The sequence below is a fragment of the Gobius niger genome (assembly GCF_951799975.1).
Source record: "Gobius niger genome assembly, chromosome: 2".
NCBI classification, from domain to species: Eukaryota; Metazoa; Chordata; class Actinopteri; order Gobiiformes; family Gobiidae; genus Gobius; species Gobius niger.
The window spans coordinates 22,306,101-22,329,943 of record NC_136853.1 but is presented as its reverse complement, the minus strand read 5'-3'; the positions used below and the strand labels follow the sequence as shown (position 1 = coordinate 22,329,943).

At 42.2% G+C, this 23,843-nt stretch overlaps 1 protein-coding gene across 1 annotated transcript in view; it reads right to left on the bottom strand.

Annotated features, from left to right (window-relative positions):
* ntng2b (netrin g2b) overlaps nt 1-23,843 on the bottom strand; it is a 57,504-nt gene that overhangs the window by 15,360 nt on the left and 18,301 nt on the right. Inside the window, exons 4-5 of the mRNA XM_079551925.1 lie at nt 13,916-14,088; nt 12,819-12,848 (exon numbers count right to left, since the gene is read on the bottom strand). Of these exons, the coding sequence (XP_079408051.1) occupies nt 12,819-12,848; nt 13,916-14,088 (203 nt within the window). The remainder of the gene's footprint in view (nt 1-12,818; nt 12,849-13,915; nt 14,089-23,843) is intronic.

Genomic DNA, 23,843 nt, shown 5'->3' with positions numbered 1-23,843 from the left:
GATTACTCTCATGAACATGAGGACTGTGGGCGTCTACAACACAAACACCATACACCAGTAATTACACAAGTAAGTATAGAATCGTATCTATCAAATCAAATACCTTCACTTTTACTTTCTTCATCATGTGTTGATGCTTTATGGCCATCGGTTTCATGCACCACTGAAATCCACAATCGTGAAAATAAAACAAAAAGCCAATTGTTGAACACTACACTCTCTACAAGCTTGCGAGAAAATACACCACACAGCCTGCTATCTATGTGCGCTAAATAAATCTGCATCAATAATAATAACAATACATTTTAGTTATTGGGGGCCTTTCTGGACAGATAAGGTCGCCTTATATCAAGTAACATGACATGTTCACATTTTGAAAAGTGCGACAGTACCATTGTGCTCGTCTGTGCTGGCTGTATGATGCCCTGTTACAGTTGGTGCTTGATGATGGGAGTCCTGACCATGGTGGTCATTTCTGTTATGAACTGCTTTAAGGAGAAGAAATAATCACAATTAAATTTAGAGCCACACAATGTACCAACAAACTCTCCTTTGCAATATTGGGTAACTCAATATCTAAAGATATGGCAATAACATTAAAATTACCCTGAATGTTAATAATGTGCAGAAGCTCCGTTTTGATTTTCTCAATTTTAGTTCCATCTTCGCCTTGTTATGGTTAAGTTAAACCTTGCAATGGACCTTTTTTAGTTTTATATGTTGTGTATACAGTTTGTCCGAGGGCTATCACTTTGAAGCCACTGTGATCGAATGGCATTTAACAGTATTTGCGCCGCTGTTTTATTAATACAGCTGGCAAAAAGCAGCCTCGTATTCATGGAGAACGATGAGAAAGAAGAATGTGCATGATTTAAAACTAATTGTCATTGTCATCAAGGTGTCACCACCTCAGAATCTGAGAGGCAGAGCAGAGCTTGTATTATGAAGGAGGTTAATAATAATTTGCTAAGCATTAATTGTTCTCAGGAAACCACGTAGCATACTAAATGGGAGATTTAGTTACAGTAAGCTAAGAAAACCGTGTTGTGCCAAATAGGTTTTCTTTTATTTAGGTTGTGAGCTCAGCTGGTTGTGTTGAATGTTTCCACCTGGCTTGAGACGCATCGTGATAATGGCCTGAATCAAATCGCATCGTGCTGGTGATTTTAGGTGGGAAACATATCGGATAGAGAGACCAGACCCTCTTTTCTGTTTTCATCACCATCCACAGAATTGTATCTATCAAATCAAATACCTTCACTTTTACTTTCTTCATCATGTGTTGATGCTTTATGGCCATCAGTTTCATGCACAACTGCAAATCACAGTTATGAAAATAAAACAAATAAATCACTTGTAACTGTCAGCCATAACACTACACTCTCTACAAGCTTGCTAGAAAATCTTCCAAAACAATTGATCCTGGAGCGTCCTAAAGACCACTGTGAAGGAAAGGAAAGGCACCATGCTGACTACTCATACAACCGCTGGATCACTACAAGCTCAAATACGGACAAATATCAACTTTTTTTTTCATTCGTTACATAATGCACCTTTAAAGAGACTATACAGAGTTTAAAAATGTCAAAACTATGTATTTTCCTCCCACTACATGTTCCAACAATGTCCTAATATGTAGAATGAGCTCAGACCTGTTCACCACAACTGCCTCTAAAATCCTGCACTGTCACTCAAAATGTTAATTCGGGTCCGAAGTGCCGTCATGCACGAGCTTAATATAGAAGGTGCAGTTACATGTATGACCTGAGGTGGCAGTAGTGAGTATAAAATGGCCAACTTGCATCTAGCCTCTTTAAGGAAGAACACAAGGCAGCGCGATGTGAAAGAGGAAATAAATGTGAGGCCATCAGATCACCGCTCTCAGTGCTGCTTGTGATAAACCACGGCTCAGTCCTCTCTCTTTTTATAAGCGACGCCGGCTCGCAAGTGGCGCAGGCACATGAAGACAACCATAGTGCTTGAAGCTTGTGCTGTCCTTGCGCCAGGCACAAGATCTGGCCCATATAGTCCATCCAATATTTAGGCCAATCTGCTATCTATGTGCACATAATCAGACTGCATTGGGAAAAGTGAAACAGTACCATTGCGCTCGTCTGTGCTTTCTGTATGATGCCCTGTTACAGTTGGTGCTTGATGATGAGAGTCGTGGCCATGATGGGCATTTCTGTTATGAACCCCTTTTGGATAAAAAAAGAAATTAAGAAACTAAAGTATGATCTCAACTTCATGCAGTGGAGGTCTACACAACACAGTCATTAGGTCACACCACCTTCTACAGCTACCGTACATTCTATTGAGCGCACCTGAATATAAGCCGCATCAACAAAATGTATATGATGTTTTTTTACATATAAGCTATAGGCCGCACTGGTCTGTGAGCCGCAGCTGTTCCAAGTTCATTTGAAGCGTTATCAGCACTGGAAATGCTGGACTTTTCTCTTTGTGTGCAGACAATTTAACAAGAGACCGGTGGCTTACAGGTACATTTACTTATATTAATGTATGTTAAGAACTTCGATTACGGAAAATACTGAGAGAATTCAATGAAATACCTTCATTTTTACTTTCTGCTTCGCCGTGTGCTGTTGCTTTATGGCCCTGGGTTTCATGTACAAGAACTGCAAACCACAACACAAGTCATGCCATGTTTCACACTCCGCTTCTGTGCCACTTTGCCAGAGAGCACAGTGTGTACCTTCATTTTGATGTCCGCTGTCCGTATGCTCTGTGTGCTCTGCTCTTTCACGGCCATGTGCAGATGAAATGTGGTGGCCGTGAAGCACATGTTCCTCAGCCTTGTGGGGAGCTACAACAGTGGTCTCATTAACATACAGCAGCAAGCAAAAACACATTCTTGCTCTTTCAAGGATTCGTTTTACCGACCGTTTTTCAAAACATCTTCTCTTGTTAAACGCTCTAACTTTCCACGCACAAAGACCATGCGCATGTTCCATGTTGAGAATTGTACATTTTGTTATCATTATCCTTAGGTTCAATTATATCTCCTTCAGCCTAAGTCTATTCACCTATGGTTCCTGTAGGCATCACCATGAATCCTGCCCCTTCCCTCCTATTAGCAAATTAGTTTAGAATGTTTATTTCTATCATCAATTTTCTAAATGGTGGACCTAAAAGTCCAAACCAGCATCGTTTGAGTCGAGTCTGTGGTCCTACTTAATGTCTAATGCTGCAGAGCTGTGGTTTCCTAACTTTGGTACACGTACCCCCGGGGGTATGCTTGACACTGAGGGGGTACGCAGAGTCATTTTAGTACATGTTAATGACAATGTGATAAAAATGTACCCTTTAAAGGAACAGGCCACCGTTTTTCCATACTGAGATATGTTCTTACCTGAGCTTAGACGAGTTGATGGGTAACTGTCTGGTCTTTACGCGTGCGCTCAGTCACGCAAAAAAGACCAAAGATGTTGTTAGCGTTTTGCCTCTCCTCCTCTCCTCTATGGGGCCAAACGGGGGTGAAGTTAGAAGCGACCATGAGAAGTCACATGATCACAGTATAGTTACACAAAATTAAACATGTTGATTTTATAAGCGGATAAAAAGGGGTACTACGTCGAAGTACTCCTAAGGTGTTATTACGCCGTACAATTTAGTTCCCCTTGTATCCGCTTAGAAAATGTACATGTTTAATTTTCTGTAACTAGACTTGGCTCATGTGACTACTCATGTAAACGTATTTAACGTATTTATTAGGGGAAACGTGGAAGAGCTTGGTCGCTTCTCACTTCACCCTTATTTGGCCCCATAGAGGAGGAGAGGCTAAATGCTAACAACATCTTTTTCTTTTTGCGTGACTGAGCGCACACGTAAAGACCAGACAGTTACGTATCAACTCGTCTAAGCTCAGATAAGAACATATCTCAGTATGGACAAAAATGTGCCTCTAGTTCTTGACTGAAGAGAAATTATTCTCATTTGTCTGTCTGTCAGACTCGCGAAACACTGTAACTACTTTGTTCAAATTCAAGTATACTACCTCTACTACTACCTTTTCTACTACTACTACTACTACTACCTCTACTACTACCTCTTTTACTACTACTACTACTACTACTACTACTACTACTACTACTACTACTACTACTACTACTACTACTACTACTACTACTACTACTACTACTACTACTACTACTACTACTACTACTACTACTCTCTACTACTACCTCTTTTACTACTACTACGACTACTACTACTTCTTTTCTACTGAACACTTTACATTGAAATGATACCTGAGTTTTTGCTTTCTTGTCCTTCCTCACTTCCTGTATGTGAATGTGTAGTTCTGTGGGGGTCGTGTCCATGGTCCTCAGATTTATGCAAGACTGGCAGACAGTGCAAATCATAGACATATTAGTCCAGACAAACCGCTATTTGTCAATTCTCCCCATTCACATTACTAACATTGAGTGGAGAGAGAATCCATGTGCAGGTCACACATCATGTTCCACAAAAGGACAGAGAGGTGTCTTCGCTGTAAACTAACTACACCCTCCCGGGACGAGCAGAGCAGCGACGCTCTCTGCAGTTCTGTTGGGCCTGTCAAACTTGAATAATCTATAGAGCGTCAACTCACTTGTTAACAATTAAATATCTTCCCCCTCGGAGTTGACAAAAGAGGAAACTCACACCTTGAAAGTTGTCAGATGTGGCTGTTCTCTCGTTTAGAATAATTGTGGAAAAAAACCTCTCAATTATTAGTCGTCATCCTCTCCTTACAATTGTCTTTGTCTTTGCTAAACACAGACAAAGACTTACAGACGTGACGTACACAGAAGAGGTGTTTTTAACATAACATTCGGGTTAGCTCTGGACATGTATGTATTCATGTAGCATTGGAGAGAAACTAAAATCTCAATTATGCTTGGAGAAGTCAGTGTGACATCCTAATGTGCTGATTTTGCTCTATTTGAGATATCTTATATGAGACATTACATTTCCACACATTTAGTTGGACGCCTCGCTCGTCGCCATGGTGAGAACAGACTGGGGTCTGGTGCTCCGTCTTGTGGGACACTGACACACCACAGTGAGCATTAACCTTACAATAAAACATCACCTGCAGCATGATGTCTATGCTCTGTTAATCACAAACGCAATGAAAACCGTCTAATGAGGCGGATCCTGTAAAGAGGACTGTTATTGTCTACGTTCTCTCTCTTTCTGTTCTCGTGTCCTGAGGAGCTTTTTCTTTTGCTCCTTGTCATAAAAGAAAGAGGAGACTCGTCTTTGCTTTCATGTTTAAATATAAATCTGAATATTCATTGAATCCAGCAGAACTGTTGAGGTAAAATCTTATAATTAGTTGTCATTTATATTATCAGTTTTAATATTCCAGCTGGCGCCACACTGCAGACACCGTTTTTTTTGTTTTTTTTGTTTGACTTTTAATGCATTTTTAATGTTCTTACTTTCTTGTTTTTGTGCTCCATTTCCTCAGTCTGTTTGCTTTGCCTCTGCTTCTAGTTTACTTATAAAGCACATAAAGAAGAAAGAAACGAAGCCCAGTCTCTTCTGTATACTGTACCTTGCCATTAATTGCAATTCACATTTAAATCTAACTCCCGAGATTATTACATCTAAAATATCAAACAAACCAAACACAGGTAGTGACCACACGATGTATGTCATTGAGGGACTAATGAAGCAGCGACCACAAGCGGATTTGATGCAGCATGCTTCCATCTGTGTTCTCCCTCGAGGAGGCTCCGCCCGGCCCGTGTAAGACTGCGCTACATCTTCAGAAAGGGGCATCCTGCGAGCGTCCTGCTCCCCCGCCGAGCCTCCCCCTCCAGGCTACCACAGCCTACGCACTTCCCCTCACCCCTCCTTCTCAGTCCCTCCCTCCCTCCCTGGGGCTCCAGTGAGACAGGATGCCAGCAGCTGTTCTCACTGCACACTGAACCATTTCACACAACTGGCTTGATGCCATCATTACACCTAATCAAAGTAACCCCTGTCTACATCCAACTGTGGCCGCGCTCGCCTCACACGCCTTTGTCACACACTGCTATGTGGGACAGGGCGCTTCTCTCCACTGGTCGCTCTATCATAGCTGTATTTAGTCCCTGTAATGCGAGCAGCCTTGGAGGTCAAACGAATTGAAGTTTTTCTTGGCATTAATTTCAATCAGATCAGGCTGAACTGTTGGACACCAGACAGCGCTTCTTCTCACTTCACACTGATGGAAAGAAAAGCGCGAAAGTCTGTTGGGCTTAGCGCACCGTGGCAGTGATGGAGCTCTTCATCTGCTCTCCTACTGGCAACATGACAGTGTGCCAAGAGCAGCAGAGTCTGACTTATAGGTGGTCTATGTTCTCCGCTCTTCAAAAGTGATATTTTTTATTAAAAACTGACAAGCGCCTTTTTTTCCTTTCCCTTTTCTAGTCTGCGAACAACACTGCAAATGAGTAGTTCGCTTTTTGCCAGTTTGCTTTATTTTTTCATAGATATTTTTTTTTACCTGAAATACCCAGGCCACAAACTGCCCTGTAATGTGCAAAAAAAGAACAAGCACATTAGGTCATCATTGATTTGCAGATTTAAATTAAAGTCGCATTTCCATTTCACCTGGCACTGCTGTCCCCGATGCTTTCCAATCCCGAATCTGATGCAAAATCCTGCCCAGCCTTCCCTCACTTTTCATTCACGCTTCAGTTTCCCTCTCACTTGTGATTTTCATGAATTTAATAAGCATCACTGATATGCAATTTGATGCTGAGCAGCAGTAAACGTGTAAGTGTGCATTAGAGACTTTCACCGTCTGGAAATAATCAGCACTACAATGCCGTGATGGAACTGGACTCTGACAGTAAATGGGATTACCCCTGCCCTCACTGTGAACAGGCTGATGCTCATCATGTAGGAAGCAGCTCTACAGAACCCGGAAGTGACTTGAACCAGCAGCTTGTTATTCTCTGGTGTCTGTCGCACCCGTTTTTATTAAGGACAGAGATTGTGAATGCTGCGAATTATAATAAAGGCTTAACATGTCACTTTGCATGTCATGAGTCTACATCAAATATCAGTTTAACTTTAAGTTGAATTACAGAAATAAATGAACTTTTGAACGATACTGTCATTTTTCCAGCTTCACCTTTATTAGCATAAGAGATGCTGCCTCAGATTGTTGATCCAAAAAAAGGATCATTTTTCTGTTGCATATGAAATAGACGCAGCCAGTTTGCGCTCTTGCACACATGGGTGAGAACACACAAAGAAAGTGTAACTTCACACCGCTGAGATCTTCTAAATACAAAAGCTGTTTTTCAACCCTTTCAGTGCCGGCAATATTTTTCCAACACAGTGACTGTTAAAGGTGTGACTATTGATGATATAGGACTAATAACACACAATATGTAGCTTGTTCTACAGTGTTTATACCCGAGACAGTAGCGATGATGAGATGCTTTTGGAGTATTTAATAAAAAGCAGCCACTGTGCACATTTGGAAATAACATACATTTGTGAACACATAGGTTTTTATTATGTATTTTTGTTTGTTTTATATTTTAATAAACGTAACACTGTAATCAACAATATCCTAATGAAGATGCATGTTTCGGTGTATTTTAGCACAAACTCAGTCTCTTTTAGTGTAGCTAACTCTTGAAATGAGTTTACTCAGCTGCTTCTCAAAAGTACTATAATGCTTTATCAGTTGACTTTGCCTTCCATCAGCTGTTCATTGGTTTTCGTGGCCGACATGAGAATGTCCAAGCCCAGTAAAATGTGGACAAGAGAATAGATATCATAACGAGCACTGTTAAGCAGCGCTAATACTCGTTCACACATAGCATCCACAGCGTGACCTTATGTAATGTCCAGAGATTGATTGGTCTGCACAGATGGACTGAGCTATAACTTTCACACACACCTTTACACAGTTACGTCTAATCCTCCATGTGCTTTGACACACACTGAAGCGTTTATGTGACCGCCTTCAAACTAATGCATTTGAAAATAATGAGACCATTTGCCACGAGGATTAATGTAGACTAAAAATGCTAACAATATTTTAATGCCTCCTGTCGGTCTTAGCCTTCTCATAATTTATGACTAAAGTGACAGAAATCGGATGTAGATCCACACTAATGAAGCCATTGTAATTCAGAAGCATTTATCGTTGGCCAGAAAACTAAGGGTGCTGGGGATGGTGACAGCAGGAATCGTATTAATATGTTCAAAGCTTTTCTAGACATGAACCAATACATTGGCCTGAGACCAGGACTAATACTGATGGAAAAGCTGTCATGTCAGTAGGCGGCCACAGGACCAGTGTTATTGCAGCCACTCTGTTTTAGTGCTAGTTTAGTACGCTGCTCCTGTGCCAGGATACTGCTCTACTGTGATCTGGTTTTGGATGAGAATATGAAACAGGGTCATATGAGGCACCATAGGTGACCCCGCCACCACACTCACACTCACACAGCGTAGCTGACCAATGGGATTTATGCTCTTTAGATCAAACCCTTGCCAATACATGGCTAATCCTTATCTGAGCAAGCTCACTGACGTAACTGGGGCAGGGACATGACAAAACACGACAAAACCCTATGATTCACAGTCTTGAGCCTATGTGTGCTACACATTTTGTAAAGGTCACACCACACACAGGTACTTTAACTTACTGTCCTCTAAAAGTCTGCCAGTTGTGGACGTTTGTAGGTTACTGTAGTTACAAAAACCTGTGTCGGGATGGGTCTTGGTGTTAGTGTCCAGACTTTTATATCTCAATGAAACCCACAGTGGCTCAGTGCACTGAGACCAGAGCCTAAGACCTCCCATCCCCGGGAGGAAATGGACATGAATAGAGATGATTTATTGGTGCTACTGAAATGCGCCATATGCCAGACATGAAACACACACTCACAGTTCATGGAAGGGTCAGGTTCAATCCGAATCCACCTGAGCTGCACAAACAGCAGTAGCAGTGCTCTCTTTTGTATCTGAGCAGTCATTGATTCTCTGCAGAGTGGCTTAGTTATATTCAATACTGAAACTGTAGAATTAAATTTACCCCTTTTTACTTTTTAGCTGAAAGTTTGCAAATGATTTGTGGCGTTGCTGTTCCGTGCTGCAGCCTTTTAAAGCTTACAAAGGACTGTGGCCTTGTTTATGCATGTTAAAGCTTCTGTCAGCTCTCTGTAAATCACAGCTAATCACTGAATTCTTTGAGTTCCCTACTGATGTCAGCCAAACAACAAAAGTGCTGAGCTGTTTAACAAACGCTCTTAATGGATTTCCTTTTTCCGAAAGGGCAGAAAGTGACGACATCGCAAGCCATGCTCGAAACTCCCTACTTGTCCCGCGCTCTTAAGTGCTTTTACGTAGACGTTCACCGCCTGACCAAGATGGCAGGTTTAAATTTAGCATGAGGCCGGGCGAGGTTCGAACGCCACTTTATAGAGTAAACTCAGTCACTCTGAAATAAAGAAGTCTGAACGTCCATATAGTTTAACACCTACGCTCTGAAGACAGGACAAATCATATAGGACCTTCACAAAGTCAGGGCATGAATTATGAATGGTGTAAACACAGGCTGAAGTCACGCCACAGATCTGCTCTACAGTGTCTAGTCTAGTCTAGTGCACACCTACTTCTGCTCACCTTCAAACGGGGGCTCGAGTGTCCTGGTGTGACCTTGACTTTGACTTTGAGCATCATCAACTGCACCAGCTTGATGTCTGTCATATTGGAATCTACTTTCAGTCTCATGTTCATCTTCGGTGCAGCAGTAGATAGCGAGATAAAGGTAAAACGTCAGTAAAAAAAAAAAGAAATGAAAGAAATGATCACGAGCGCCACGAGTAGGAGTTCAACCCACTTGCCAGAAACAAGTTGGCAAGCGCGTGCGGAACAAAATAAAGCATATTAATATTAATTATTGGAGTGTGAAAATGTTAAGTAAATAGCATTGAAATTGTTGAATTATGATGAGAATTTGAGAAGTTAACTAGAAAAGCCTTTTCCTCTGAGCCATTAAAGAGAGCGTGGCATCACAAATCACACATAACAAAACACTAACATGACGGCTTACATCTTACTCGGGCTCCTGGCAGATGTATGTGTTTTCCAGACCAGAAATTAAGTGCAAAAATGCAGCACAAATATCACAAAACATTACACCGCAAGTATTTTTCACATTCCACCAGCAATTTTTACATATTTGTTTGATACTTGATGATCGACTCTATTCCAGCCAAATATTCAAGGTAACACATTATAATAACTACACCTTATTTAGCATCTTAGCATTTTACTGAACAATGGATAAGTGAAGTATGTGAAGAACTATTATGAGTTAGGCATTAGTGGTAGTTAAGTCGTTAGAGTCACACTTAAAGGAACAGGCCACCGTTTTTCCATACTGAGATATGTTCTTACCTGAGCTTAGACGAGTTGATGCGTAACTGTCTGGTCTTTACGTGTGCGCTCAGTCACGCAAAAAGACCAAAGATGTTGTTAGCGTTTAGCCTCTCCTCTATAAATACGGCTACATGATCACAGTATAGTTACACAAAACATCGACGTGTTTTGTGTAACTATACTGTGATCATGTGACTACTCATGTAACTGTATTTAAAGAGGGAAAACATGGAAGAGCTTGGTCGCTTCTAACCTCACCCCCGTTTGGCCCCATAGAGGAGACGAGGAGAGGCTAAATGCTAACAACAGCTTTGGTCTTTTTGCGTGACTGAGCGTATGCACAAAGACCAGACAGGTGCACATCAACTCGTCTAAGCTCAGCAGAGGTGGGAGTAAGGCACTAAATGCAAGTCTCGAGTCAAGTCCAAGTCGTGAAGGTCCAAGTCCCATGTAAGTCCAAGTCAATCGGTCATGGGCTCAAGTCAAGTCAAGTCAAGTCAAGTCAAGTCATAGCTTTTGTCAAGTCAAGTCAAGTCAAGTCTTGCTTAAGCCGGCAAGTCACCTCAAGTCACAAACGCCAGCGTGTCTACTTTTCATGTGTTTAATCTTGAAAATTACAAGTGCTTTCTCAAGATATAGCGATTTTAAAAATGTAGGCTAAAATCAAACTTTTTAAAATCTCATGGATTTGGATTTAAAGTCTAATTAATATTTAATAGCCAAAAAATTCAAACTATATATGTTTTAAATAAACAGACTATGTACAAAATTACCGGGACAGCATTTTAAGGAAGGGGGCCCGGGGGGGCGACTTTAAAAAAAATGAAACAGAGTCTTTTAAACATGAGCTGCTTTTCCTTGTAGTATGAAATATAAATATAAAATAATATTTTTATCTTTGTTAGTCTCTTTCTGTCAGTGGTTCCCCTGTACTGCCCCAGCCCCTGTATACTCGGATTCGCCCCTGCTCAAAATAGATTCCGCGTAGCCTTCAGTCCCGCTGTCACTGGGCTGTGTGTGGATGCGTAAACTAGTCACTAAATGCTGTAAACTGTGTGTGAACGAATTAAAACATCGAAAAGCCCCAAGATTTCTGTTGATTAATCAGCTCTTACGCATCGTCGTTCTGGAGGCCGCCTGTCTGCGCTGCAGGTACAGTCCATTGTTTCAAACGTTTTCCTGTCCGTAAATCTCCACCTCTTCACTGTCTTTTGAAAACTTTTAATGCATCCAAAGAAATATTTCCTCCTACCTTTTCGCGCTGTATTGATTAGACGCTCCGTCTGGAAACCGAACACGCATGTGGCTAATTACCATAATGTAAACATAGATGCGCCGCTTTTACGCAATGAATCCTGATCTTTCGACAGTTTCACTCAAATAAATAACTATAAAGTCACAGCAAGTCATTGAGAGTCATTGGCCTCAAGTCCAAGTTAAGTCTCGAGTCACAAACAGCAAGTCCCAAGTAAGTCTCAAGTCCTGAAAATTGCGACTCGAGTCTGACTTGAGTCAAATGACTTGACTCGAGTCAGACTCGAGTCAAGTCATTTGACTCGAGTCAAGTCATTTGATTCGAGTCTCCCACCTCTGAAGCTCAGGCAAGAACATATCTCAGTATGGAGAAACGGTGGCCTGTTCCTTTAACTAATGAAGTTTTCCTGATGAATTAAGTGTTAACTCATCATTTATTAAGGCTAAATAAGGTGTAGTTAGTAACCATATTCATTATCATTCTGTAGAAGATACTACTACTGTACACCTTATAATGTCTGTGGGTATTTGCTGCCGATCAAGATGCCATCTCATTCACTCCGGCGTGTTGTTTCTTTTTACAACTTCGACAATTGCCGTTAATTTGAAAACCCGACACCGCAGTCCAATTGTTGAGTCTAGCCATGCGTCTGCTTTTTACTGCTGGACCATGCAGAGAAAAGCCCAGTGCTGTCAGGGTTGATGTTGCCACTTTGCCGATCGTTTCTGTCTAACAGCTATGCGCCCTGGAGCTTCGCCACAGAGAGAATCCCCTAATCAAATTCCCTTTTATTCCAGGCCTCCCTCTGCTCCTCATCCGGAATCACACTGCATTACAACACACCGACACGTCCCTTCATCCTCAGCATCTGATACGCCTTGTCCACTACACACCATTCATCCATTTCCCCCTTGCCATTACTCCAAATAGGAACAACTGTGAAAGAATTACTCCCGTGCAGGTTAGTGTGATGTGATGAAAGGACGCAACAGCAGCGAGGCCTATTAATAATGAAGCATGCATGGGCTCGAGCTGCAGCAGGGTAAGGGGAGGGGGGGGGGGGGGGGGGGGGGGGGAGTGGGATTCAACACAATGGAAGACGAAAAGTGCAGAGGAGTTAAACGTAGTAAAAAAAAGACTGTCAACTGCGACTTACTTGAACCGGAGGGTGAGCCCGCGATTGCACCTAAAAAGACAAACAGAAACAGGCGAGAGATGAGAGGGTGTGTTTATTTATGCATTCAATTTGCCTAAAGACTCGACGTGAGCTCATTTGTCAGGCTCAGGTGGCAGAGAAAGCTTAGGAGCAGAATAAAAGGGGGCTTGTGGGTAACCTTTCATATAAGAGTAATGAGAGCCTTCCTCATATTTGACCTTTAAACATTAAAAGGTGGTCATCACATGTAGGTTTTGTCCATAACATATTAATGGGGGTGAGACTTTGAAGCGCATGTTGGGATGAAGTCATAAGTTGTCATTTCCTTTGGAGCTTGCGTAGTATCACAGACTTTTTGAAAGGGAAAACTGCAGCTATACCTTTAGAAACAGTCGCTAATGACCGTGGAAGTGTTGATGCAGCCGAGGTGGACTTTTTTCCTTTTCCCGACTGCAAGAGTGTCTAACAGGGAGGGGCTGCCCTAGATTATTATTTTATCAGAGCTAGCTACAGTAGCTGACTACACTTGGAGAGGATTTCCTCCCACACACTCCAGTCGTCACACTCAGATGTTCTGCTTTTCTGTTTTGAGCCAGTGACACCCCGCTAAGCACTGGTTTGACTACGCTGCCCTAGTCCCATGCAAGCACGTACTTTATGATCTGACTGAATTGAAAGGATTACAAGCTAGACTTAGCATATCTTTTATTATGCAAAAGCTAACCATGCTAATCGCAGCTGAATGAGATGCAGCAAAGTAGCACTTCTCATGAACAGCTTTTGAGCACTTGGCACAAGATGTTGCTTTGTCTATCCTTTCAACCTTAATAGTCATTGCAAGTGCTATTACTAATACTAAGTGTTTTTGCATTTTTATTTGAGTTGCAGCTAGTCATTATAAGTTGATGGTGGGGCTCAGTTGTCCACCACAGACTTTCTGGTCCCTGGATAACTGTTGAGCTGCAGATTTTTATTTTTTTTCACCTGTGCCATGATGACGCAAGGTCTTTTACCAGTCTGCCTCACAACACTGCCAGTTGACCCTATCCTATGGTTTGTCAGCTGCACGCCTCGGGCAATTGACTTTGGGTACGTACAGGTGTTTGGGGTTCCATTAGGTGTTGGCAGGTAGGAACCAGCTTTCCACGACTTGGCTTTGAAGCCCTTCTTGCAGCGCTGACAGTCCTGGCCCGTAGTGTTGTGTTCACACTGGCACTGGAGGTTCCCATCCACCAGCAGGCACTGAGAGGCATGGAGGTTACATTTGCACCTGTGAAAGAACAGAAACAGATGACACAGGTGAGACACAGGAGCGGGACAGAGGAGGGAAGAGCAATGGTCCAGATGGCTGCACACAGTCAGACAGCAGGGGAAAGTTAGCACAGGCTTGCTCATGGAGCTGTGGAGGAGAAAGTGGTGTTTATACAGAGAAACTAATGCCATACAGATGTTTGGCATCAAAGGCAATTGAGGAGCGACAGAGCCATGTAGTAGAACGGTCTTGTTTGACGTCAAAGGTTGCCTGTTTGATCCCTGCTCCGAACAGTGCATACTGTCATTGTGTCCTTGGGCAAGATACTTCACTCACTGTAGCTCGTGAATGTGTAAGTGCTATTGTGTCAGGTTGTTGTCTGTGTGGAGTTTGTATTTTCTCCCTGTGTCTGCGGAGGTTTCCTCCGGGTACTCCGGTTTCCTCCGGGTACTCTGGTTTCCCCACCACTAAAAACATGTACAATAGATGAATCCTCCAGCCAGGTGGCTGACCATCCGCCTGACTCCACTTTTGGAGATGGACCCTTGGGCGCAGGATTGCCAGGTCTGGGCATCCAAATCCGGCCAAAAATATCTGAAAAACCATACGTAGAGACATACATTGTTTGCGAGTTAACAGAGCCCATGTGCTCCTCCGATGACAAGAAACTGCCCTATCTCCCTCCCGTATTGAAAAAGCATTTCACGGAGCCTTGGATTTGAGATTTTTTTAGTGATTTTGATAAAAAAATAAGACAGAAAAAGCCAATTTTACTTTGAAAAAACAAGGCAAAAAACTGGGAACAGTTTTTTTCACCCGCGGAATAAAAAGAAAAAAAACAACCAATTAAACCACGGACCTTGCAACCCTGCCTGGGCGGTTCCCTGCCGTTACCCACTGCTCCTAATGGGTTGCCCCAGCGGCATCGAAGGATGGGTTTAATGCAGAGGACACATTAAGTAAACCTTAACCTCATTTGTTTCAAAATTCAACTTGGGGACAATTCTTAATTTTTTTTTTCCTATGAAAAGCAGAACCCAGTGGATATTTGTGGCATTTCCCAAAGATACAGTATATTAATTTTACTTTTCACTTGCTTGCTGTAGCTACTGAGTGTATCTCAACACAACATTTCCATAGATTTACATTCACGAAGTAAATGACATGAATATGTCTGCATACCTCAAGTACTTTGACTGTAATTTGGAATCGTGAGATAGCTCTTTTGTCCTGCAGATTGCAAACTGCCGTTAGGATTAGTTTTGAATGTGTGAGTGCCCTTTGATGCAGATGTGACCTTGGCTGAGGGCAGAACCCAGGTGGGCTGATCCAGAGGCCACAGGTTTTTATTTAGAAGGAAATGAGGATCTTAAGGACACTCGGTGGATTCGACTTTAAATTACAGCCTTTTCCAGATGACTGACTGGACTCCAATCCAGTTTGTTCCACTGGAGTGAACAGCTATCCGTCTGCATCAAATATTCAGGAATAGGCCCTGTATTCTGTTGAGATGACTGCTTCAATCTTCCACCCACACTAATCTTTGCTTTCTCCTCATTTTCTGTGTGAAGCCACACTCCTATTTTCATAACTTTATCAAACTTAGAAACACACGGGTAGCCTCTCACAAAAAAAAAGAGGAAAATTGAGGCAGTCGATCATGAAGATGTGGTTGTCGTCAGTGTTTCCCTGCAAGCGCTATAAATTACCCACAATCCTCTCTGATCACCTGCATGAGGTGACAGGAGATGCCAGCAAGGATTCATGGAGCGACAAGGCCTTGTTTCTGTATGCTTTCTGAAGGACGCGGGCTGTCCACTTAGCAAAGGAAGGAAATTGAACATCTCTTTTTTGGCGTCAAATTGTGTGTGCAGCAAGAGTGAAAGCGTGTGGAGAAGACAGGTGTGTGTGTGTGTGTGTGTGTGTGTGTGTGTGTGTGTGTGTGTGTGTGTGTGTGTGTGTGTGTGTGTGTGTGTGTGTGTGTGTGTGTGTGTGCGTGTGTGTGTGTGTGTGCGCGCCCTCTCCTTCACGTGGCGCGTTTATCCGTGAGCGCCGATGACAGACACCAGATCACACAAGCGGAGCCGTTGTGACTAATGCCCGCGCTGAGTGACTGACAGCAGCGGCGTTTCACTGGCTCTCATCTCCCGTGCCTTTCAGTGATAAATCTCATCTGTCTCATCATCAAGTATGGAGGCACTGCTGAGTGCACGATCTGGAAGTTGCCGCTTAAAATCAATACCTAAGAGCAGAGTGATTTTTAAGGTATATGCTGAGCCGCTGGTATCTCACAGACCTAATGGCTGGCGCGAACAAGCGGAAATGGCCCCAGTCTTGTCAATTATATCGGAGCCTGACATTACAGCCTGCATTAGTAGACGCCTCGCAGACCTCTAATACAAATACATCACTGTCTCCATAATTCTCATAAAACCTCATGTTCCAAGGTCTTTCTGTACAGTATGTTTGACCTGTAGGCTTTATTTGTAAGGGGAATGTTTGAGAACCGCTGCTCGGCGATGTTCAGACTGCTGCTTAAATGTGGCAGATAAACACATGTTAGCGACACAATTTAATGTGTATCTAAACACAAACCACTTTAGAGCTGTGTACATTGATTTTGGGGCCGTGGTTTGCGAGGACAGAGGGAGTGCATTGGCCGTGAAACCCACACATTCATTTCATGGTCTATCACGAGCCACGCCTTGAATTTCTCACGCCAAAAATACCGATTATAGATTTGAGTATTGAGCATCGGCATTGTGACAAACATGACGGATTTATCAGGCGACTATCCAGGTAGGTGTGCCAACCAACTTATGGAATGACTCCCTTGAAACTCTTCCACTTCCTTCCAGTTCAGCTGCAAGTCCGAGCATCACTCATCGCTGCTAGACTCTACTGCTCTTAAATTCATTCATTCTATTGGCATTTTTGCAGTCAGTTTGCAAACATTTTGTCCAGTCTCACAGGGTAAAACTTTTACAATCTTCCCAATCTCCTTGACCTGCTTTCTGTCTGCTCAAAGTACTTCCCGTCTTCTTCTGCATGAGTGATGTGACATTCCCGACTTTTCAAGCGCCGCGTGTCTTTTGCCTCCTCTCTTTTGGCTGACAGCTTGTACTGGGATTTCTCTTGATCCTCTCTATTGGGTCCCTCCGTGCACAAATAATACATGGGCGCAATGTTATGTTAATGTGCAAGATGTCTACCTCCACTGTAAAGAGTCATCAAAGTGGGAGTAGTGAGGAAAAGTTGAGACAGGACAGCTGGATTCCTTAGTATCCTTGTCTGTTTACCGGCGCAGAGAAACAAGCTCAAAGTGTGCTGAGAGAAAACAGTGGGCAGCAGGAGATAGGAGATGTATGCATTTTCTTTTTGCATTTGAAACAGATCGTCCAAGGTCCTACTTTAATTACCCACTTTAATCCAGTGGTAGGACTTCTGCTTATGATACAGTTATTACTGCCCCATCAAAGGTTATTATTCAGGAAACTTCCTTACTTATTCCCAGGATATGAGTGGTTACACCTGCAATGATCAAAGAAAGTTATTTTTATCTGAGGTGTTCCCAGCGCAACATCAAGAACCCACTATTTACAGTATAGTTTTATACGACTGTTTGCATCACATCCTGAGTCCGTCTTTGGATCTATGAAGAAAACACCCATCAGCATGTGTTTATGTAATCTAAATGGTCTCTTTTCATAATCAAACTTCTCCTGTTTTTACATTTTTAACAAAGCTCACTGGTTTGATTTCCTTTCTACTGAATATCCGGATTTTACAAAACCCTCAAACCTTTTTCAGCGAGGGCCGAATATTGAACCGTTCATAGTGTTGGGGGCGACAGATCGGAGGTCAACACATTCAATCACATTCAATCACATTCAAACACATTCAAACACATTTTTTTCAAGTTATAGTCATGTGGAATTGTGAAACTTGCAGTAAAAAGTATCATCTGTGCCAATTCAATAAGAAGCCTGGAACCATCGCCTGTGGTCCCCGGCGGCACTTTGGGCACCACTGCCGTAAACTATAGTTTTTCGGCTTCTAAACTGCATACGACATATTAGTATTGTCTGCTCCCACTCCAGTTTTCGCCATTGTGGTAACAAAAACATGTATCACTTTATTTGACCCTGCCTTGATACACTGTACCAACTAAATCTAGTACAATGTAATGTGCTCTGTAACAGTGAGTAATAACTTGTACCTATGCAGTACATACACAATAGAATAATGTGTAGTAGTACTTTGGAGGTACATAATGTAATAAGACATAAGGCGCTTAGGGTTAGAGTTTGGATCTTATGTACCTTAAGTACGAATACACATTATTCCATTGTGTGTAGCCTGTAGGTACAATGTATCAAGGGTAGAGTAAAATAAAAATGTTACTCAAAGAGATAACAGGACTCAATATGCAGGATTACTTATTATGCATGCATAAAAGAAACAAAACACCACTGCCGGTGGGTATTTCATGAGGATATAACACTATAACATGGTTTGGTGTTATGCAGGTGAAACTCAGAAAATTAGAATATCATTCAAAAGTACATTCATTTCTGCAATTCATCTTAAAGCAGTACTAAGTAACTCTTGCCCCTAGAGATCTGCAGGTGTCGTAGCAAGTTACGATTTTTTAACTTATTAATTGTCTTGGAGAGTAAATTCTACACTGACAGGAAAGGCGAAGGGAGAGAGGGATACTGTACATCCAATTATACAATGGAAATATTTTTTTTCACTCAAACTTGGCTGTAAATACTGTTTAAAGTGACGTTAGCCCGCTGTTAGCTTTGCCCGTTAGCATGTTAGCTTCTTCTTCATGATTCCATTAGTGTGTATTGGTGGCTCCGGTCCGGTGGCAGTCAAGTTGCAAACATGGTTTTCTGGCCAGAGACACCAGGGGGAGATGAAAGACCCTCCAATCATCCCATAAACACTTGTATTACCCCCACAGGGACTACGAAAAGGATTTATTAAGGTAAACACGTTACTTAGTACTGCTTTAAACTGTGAAACTAATATATGATATAGACTCATTACATGCATGTGACATATGTCAAGCATTTATTTGTTATCATTTCGATTATGGCTTACAGTCCATTTTCAGAGCCATAATAATCAAAATTATAACAAACAAAGGCTACACATATCTGACTTTGCATGTAAAGAGTCTATCATATATTAGTTTCACAGTTTAAGTTGAACAACAGAAATGAGTGTACTTTGTAATGATATTCCAATCTTTCCGAGTTTCACCAGTATATCACACAGTACTATGGTTTTTATTCCACGTTGTGCTACTTGTATTGTCCAGTCTCCAGTTATTACGTGCAATGTCCTTCTGTGTTTCATTGTCAAAACATAACACAGATCCGCACAGGCTGTTTATTAGCGCCAATAATAATGTAATGCTTCACGGAAATGATTCTGTGCTTGTAGCGCAAGCGCAGTATTCACTTTCACATCCTTCCATGTTAAAGGTCTCACCAAATCTTAGTCGTGTTTCAGAAAGATTTTTGATGTACTTTTAACAGCCGATGTCAAAATCTAATCACCAGATGAAACACTATCCTTTTCTTTGTGTGAGGTATCAGCCCGCGCGCTCCTCAGTGTGTCCATCCTCCTTAGTGTGTCTGCTTGTATTTAATGATAAGGGCTGCCTTGTTTCCGACAGCACACACGCAGCAATTAGGAGTCTAAATAAAAAGAAAGATAAACAAACATCAAGGGGGAGTCATGTGGTGGCAGCGTCTGAAAAAGCAGCTGGAAGCAGCAGTTAATGGGGCTGTATCTGTCTCCGCACTGTAGTAGACGTGAATCTGCACGCCTCTCCTGGGACACCACTTTCACTGCCTCACTCTTATTGTACGCACTGTGCCCTCCTCCCTATGGATCCCTCTTCAATTAAACATCACATTACGATTGTCGCTTCATAATGTGTTGCCTAGTTTTACACATTTTTCTTTTTGGATATTCTTTGCAAACATGTGTCACTCACACTTCCATGCAGCTCCATAGCATGATCATTAGGCCTGAGCGCCCACAGGCCAAGGGGCTCTGATAATCGTACTGCAGAGCGCAAAAAAAAGAACTTTTACAGTTTTTTTATGTGACGCAAAATTCAGTTGGATTTTTGTATTCTAGCATTCTGAAATATTCTTCAGTTTGTACATACAGGGCCAGCGTTGGTCAAAATGAGACTGTCATCTTGCATGTGCACAACTGCCGTGGTTGCGCCATGTGACTGCTGCCAGTGACTAAAGGGAGTCGATTATTTAAAAAAGAGGTCGACTGAGACTTTTTCACATTGCATGGCCTCATGCACTTCTTTCACTTCTTGTACCTGTGTATAATACTAAGCAAAACTATAGGCAAAAATGTCTGTATCTACGTCACTTCATCTACGTCACTTCATCTACGTCACTTCATCTACGTCACTTCATCTACGTCACTTCATCTACGTTGTATAAGATACCACTATTCACTATTTAAAGGAATAGGCCACCGTTTTTACATACTGAGATATGTTCTTACCTAACCTTAGTCGAGTTATTATATCCCCGTCTGGTCTTTGTCCGTGCGCTCTGTCACGCAAACGGAGCCTCTCCCACATGTCATATAGCTCACAATATAGTACCCCTTTTTATCTGCTTATAAAATTCACATGCTACATTTCTGTGTAAATATACTTCGCTTGAAAACTCTTCAGGTAACTTTATTTAAATAGGGAACACGTGGAAGAGCTTGGTAGCTTCTATCGTGAGCTTTTTTGGAGCTATATGACATGTGGGAGAGGCTGCGTATGTGCTCCGTTTGCGTGACAGAGCGCACGGACAAAGACCAGACGGGGATATATTAACTCGACTAAGGTTAGGTAAGAACATATCTTGGTATGTAAAAACGGTGGCCTATTCCTTTAATTGTTTGCTTATTTCCTGTCTATTCTTCACACCCTGAGTGTTTTCCTTGATAGCTGAATGTAACAAGTGAATTTCTTTTTTTCATTGTACGATCAAAAAAGGCTTATCTTATCTTATATTTTGACATATCCTTATTCACTATATTCACTGCCTGATTGTGGTGATTAATCATCTGTTTTTCAGGAAATGGACCTTGCTGCCTTAATCCACTTGTCTGCATTGATTTGTCAGCACCTCAGTAACTGTATCCCTCCAGTCTACTGTTATCTGCAAATCTGCATTTGCTCATATTACACAAACTCGCTAAAAAGACCTCTTTGCTGGGCTGTAAAGCTGCAGCAAAAAACAGAAAAGTTGGTAGAACATTTCAGTTTATGTTCAGTGGGAAGGTTTTAAGGCGTAGCTTGTGAAATCAAAGTTATTTGCATTCTGACAGTATCAGTAACATTGAAAGTGACCGTGTGAAGAGAGCAGAACCCATTGATCAGCAACACGCTTTATTGGCTTCTACTGAAGTCTTTATCACCACATCCCCTCCCACTTCCTCCCCTTCGCCGCGCCTCGTAAATTCACCAGAGCTAATTGGACATGACTGCGTTTATGTTCCCGCTTCATAAATTTTCGTCTGTGAAAAGCGAGATCAATTTTTCCTGGAGTACACCGTCTCGGAGTGGTGAACAAGACCGTTTAGGAACGTTTCCCTCCCCCGGCTCACCTGGGCCCTCCTCCTTTGACCACTCAGTCTTTTATGTTTCACATGTGAAGTCTATTTATCTGGATTTAACAGGCAATCGATAATTGACCCAGAGGTGGGAGAAGACGTGGGTTTCAATAAAGGAAACCGACGGTCAAACGATTACAAAAGAGACGAGGACTTATTGAAGCCAGTGCAGATCTGTCTTAAAATGATCTCGTATTGGTAAAGTATAGGTCAAAGAAGTTATTTTGAATCTTAAGTCTACACCAAAAAGTAATTTGTTCTCTTGTGGCAAGAGATGGATCTCTATTCTTACACTGATAATGCAATAGTATATATGATTTTAGTAGTTTTCATTCTTTTACTTACTAAAAAACACAACGTTACTAATAATACTGATTTCTGCATACTGCCCCAAACTCAGATGGTAGAACTGAATGATCCGGGAGGACATCTGTAGTATACCACATGAGGTCCCACTGATACTACAACTGCTGGTAATGTAATTCCTTAACAAATCATCTCTCCTGTCTCATTATCTATCATTATCTCATAAAAGATGTCAACAACAGATGTTCAACACACATTTCACCGCACTCGCCATCATGTTTTTCCCCCCAGTTTTCTTTTGCTGCTGCTTTTTTGGGGGGTATTTTCCAGAAGCATAACTTGGGAGAAACACTTCGGAGCGGAGCATCTCAAGGAGTGAGAGACAGGCCTTAGGGATTGCTTGTTTGCAGCAGGGTCCAATTTTCCCCAACAAAACTCGCGCACACACAAATGCACTCCAGAGCTTCAATGTTGAGAGGTCATCCCGAGATTTTTTTTGGCAGCAAAATAAAAAGGGAAGCAAAGTGTCCGGCAAAAAGACATCTTAAATTATTCAAGAAGGTGAGATGACCTTGATTGCCTTTGCAACTCAAACCTTGTGTGCGTGTGCGTGTGTGTGTGTGTGTGTGTGTGTGTGTGTGTGTGTGTGTGTGTGTGTGTGTGCGCGCGTGTGTGCGTGCGTTTGCACATCTGTCCTTTGCCTGTCTGATGATGATGATTTACTGTATAAGCTTTACCATTTACATAACATTTGTTTCGTTCTCTTTGCACAAAATACATTAAACAATTGTCAGAGTCCGTGTGTGTGACTCTGCATATATGTGAATTATTTAGACTGGATACAGTAAATGGCTATTGCGTGCCTTGCTCCGAGGCCAGAGCCGCTCTCTGATTGGGCGGTTCTTCTTGTGTAGAGAACCGCAGTGACGTCAGAGGCCTACTTTCAGCTACCTGCTCTCTGAAGTGTATGTACGTAGTGTATGCACAGGACTAAAAATCTAAATAATGGAGCGCGGGCACATCTTGTTCCTCAGCCTAGGCCACAGTGGACTGAGTGTGTTTGTGAAAGAGCGCCACAGTCAGGTCACAATAATGACAATGCGCTCATGCTTTCATGGGAAGGAAATCCACAGTCATTTTTTTTTTACATGTCTGTAATCCAAATAAGTCTTCAAATTAAGTAACAAGTTTTAATTTCAAACCTCTGCAAAACTAACAAATGCCGATCACAGTAATGAATCCCGATACAGACTAACCATTCGTTACTGCCGTCTTAAGTAATTCATTTTGAAATGTCTTTGAAAGGGAAGAGGTTGGCCTCACCCTGTCCTGCATTGACCGTTCCAAGACCATCCAGCTTGATATTAGTCTGTCCTCCCTGCGGAGCCCTTACTGCAGCAGAATTCATTTTAATGAACACTATCGCAAAGACTAACACCTGGGGAGACGGGGAGTTGGGTGGGACGTTATTATACATCCTCTTATTTAAAGACATGCACCACTCCTGAAGAAGCGCACGATGGAAAAGTGATGAAGAGACAGAAAGTGCAGTGACAGGAGTTGGGCCCCGGTTTGTACAGCTCCCCAGACAGTTATAGACCCCAGTGGATGTTTATGTCTGTGCTCTTCACACGGGAAACCAGCCCCCTCCTCGGGGACAATACGGTCGCCATGAGAACTTTAAGCTCACTTTTGAACCACTAATGTTTAAAGGCGCGCTGTTATAAATGAGCGTGCCAGCGCCTTTGGAAAACTGTGCCCACAGCCCTCACCAGTGCACCTCATTTTTCACACGCCGCTGTTGCTTT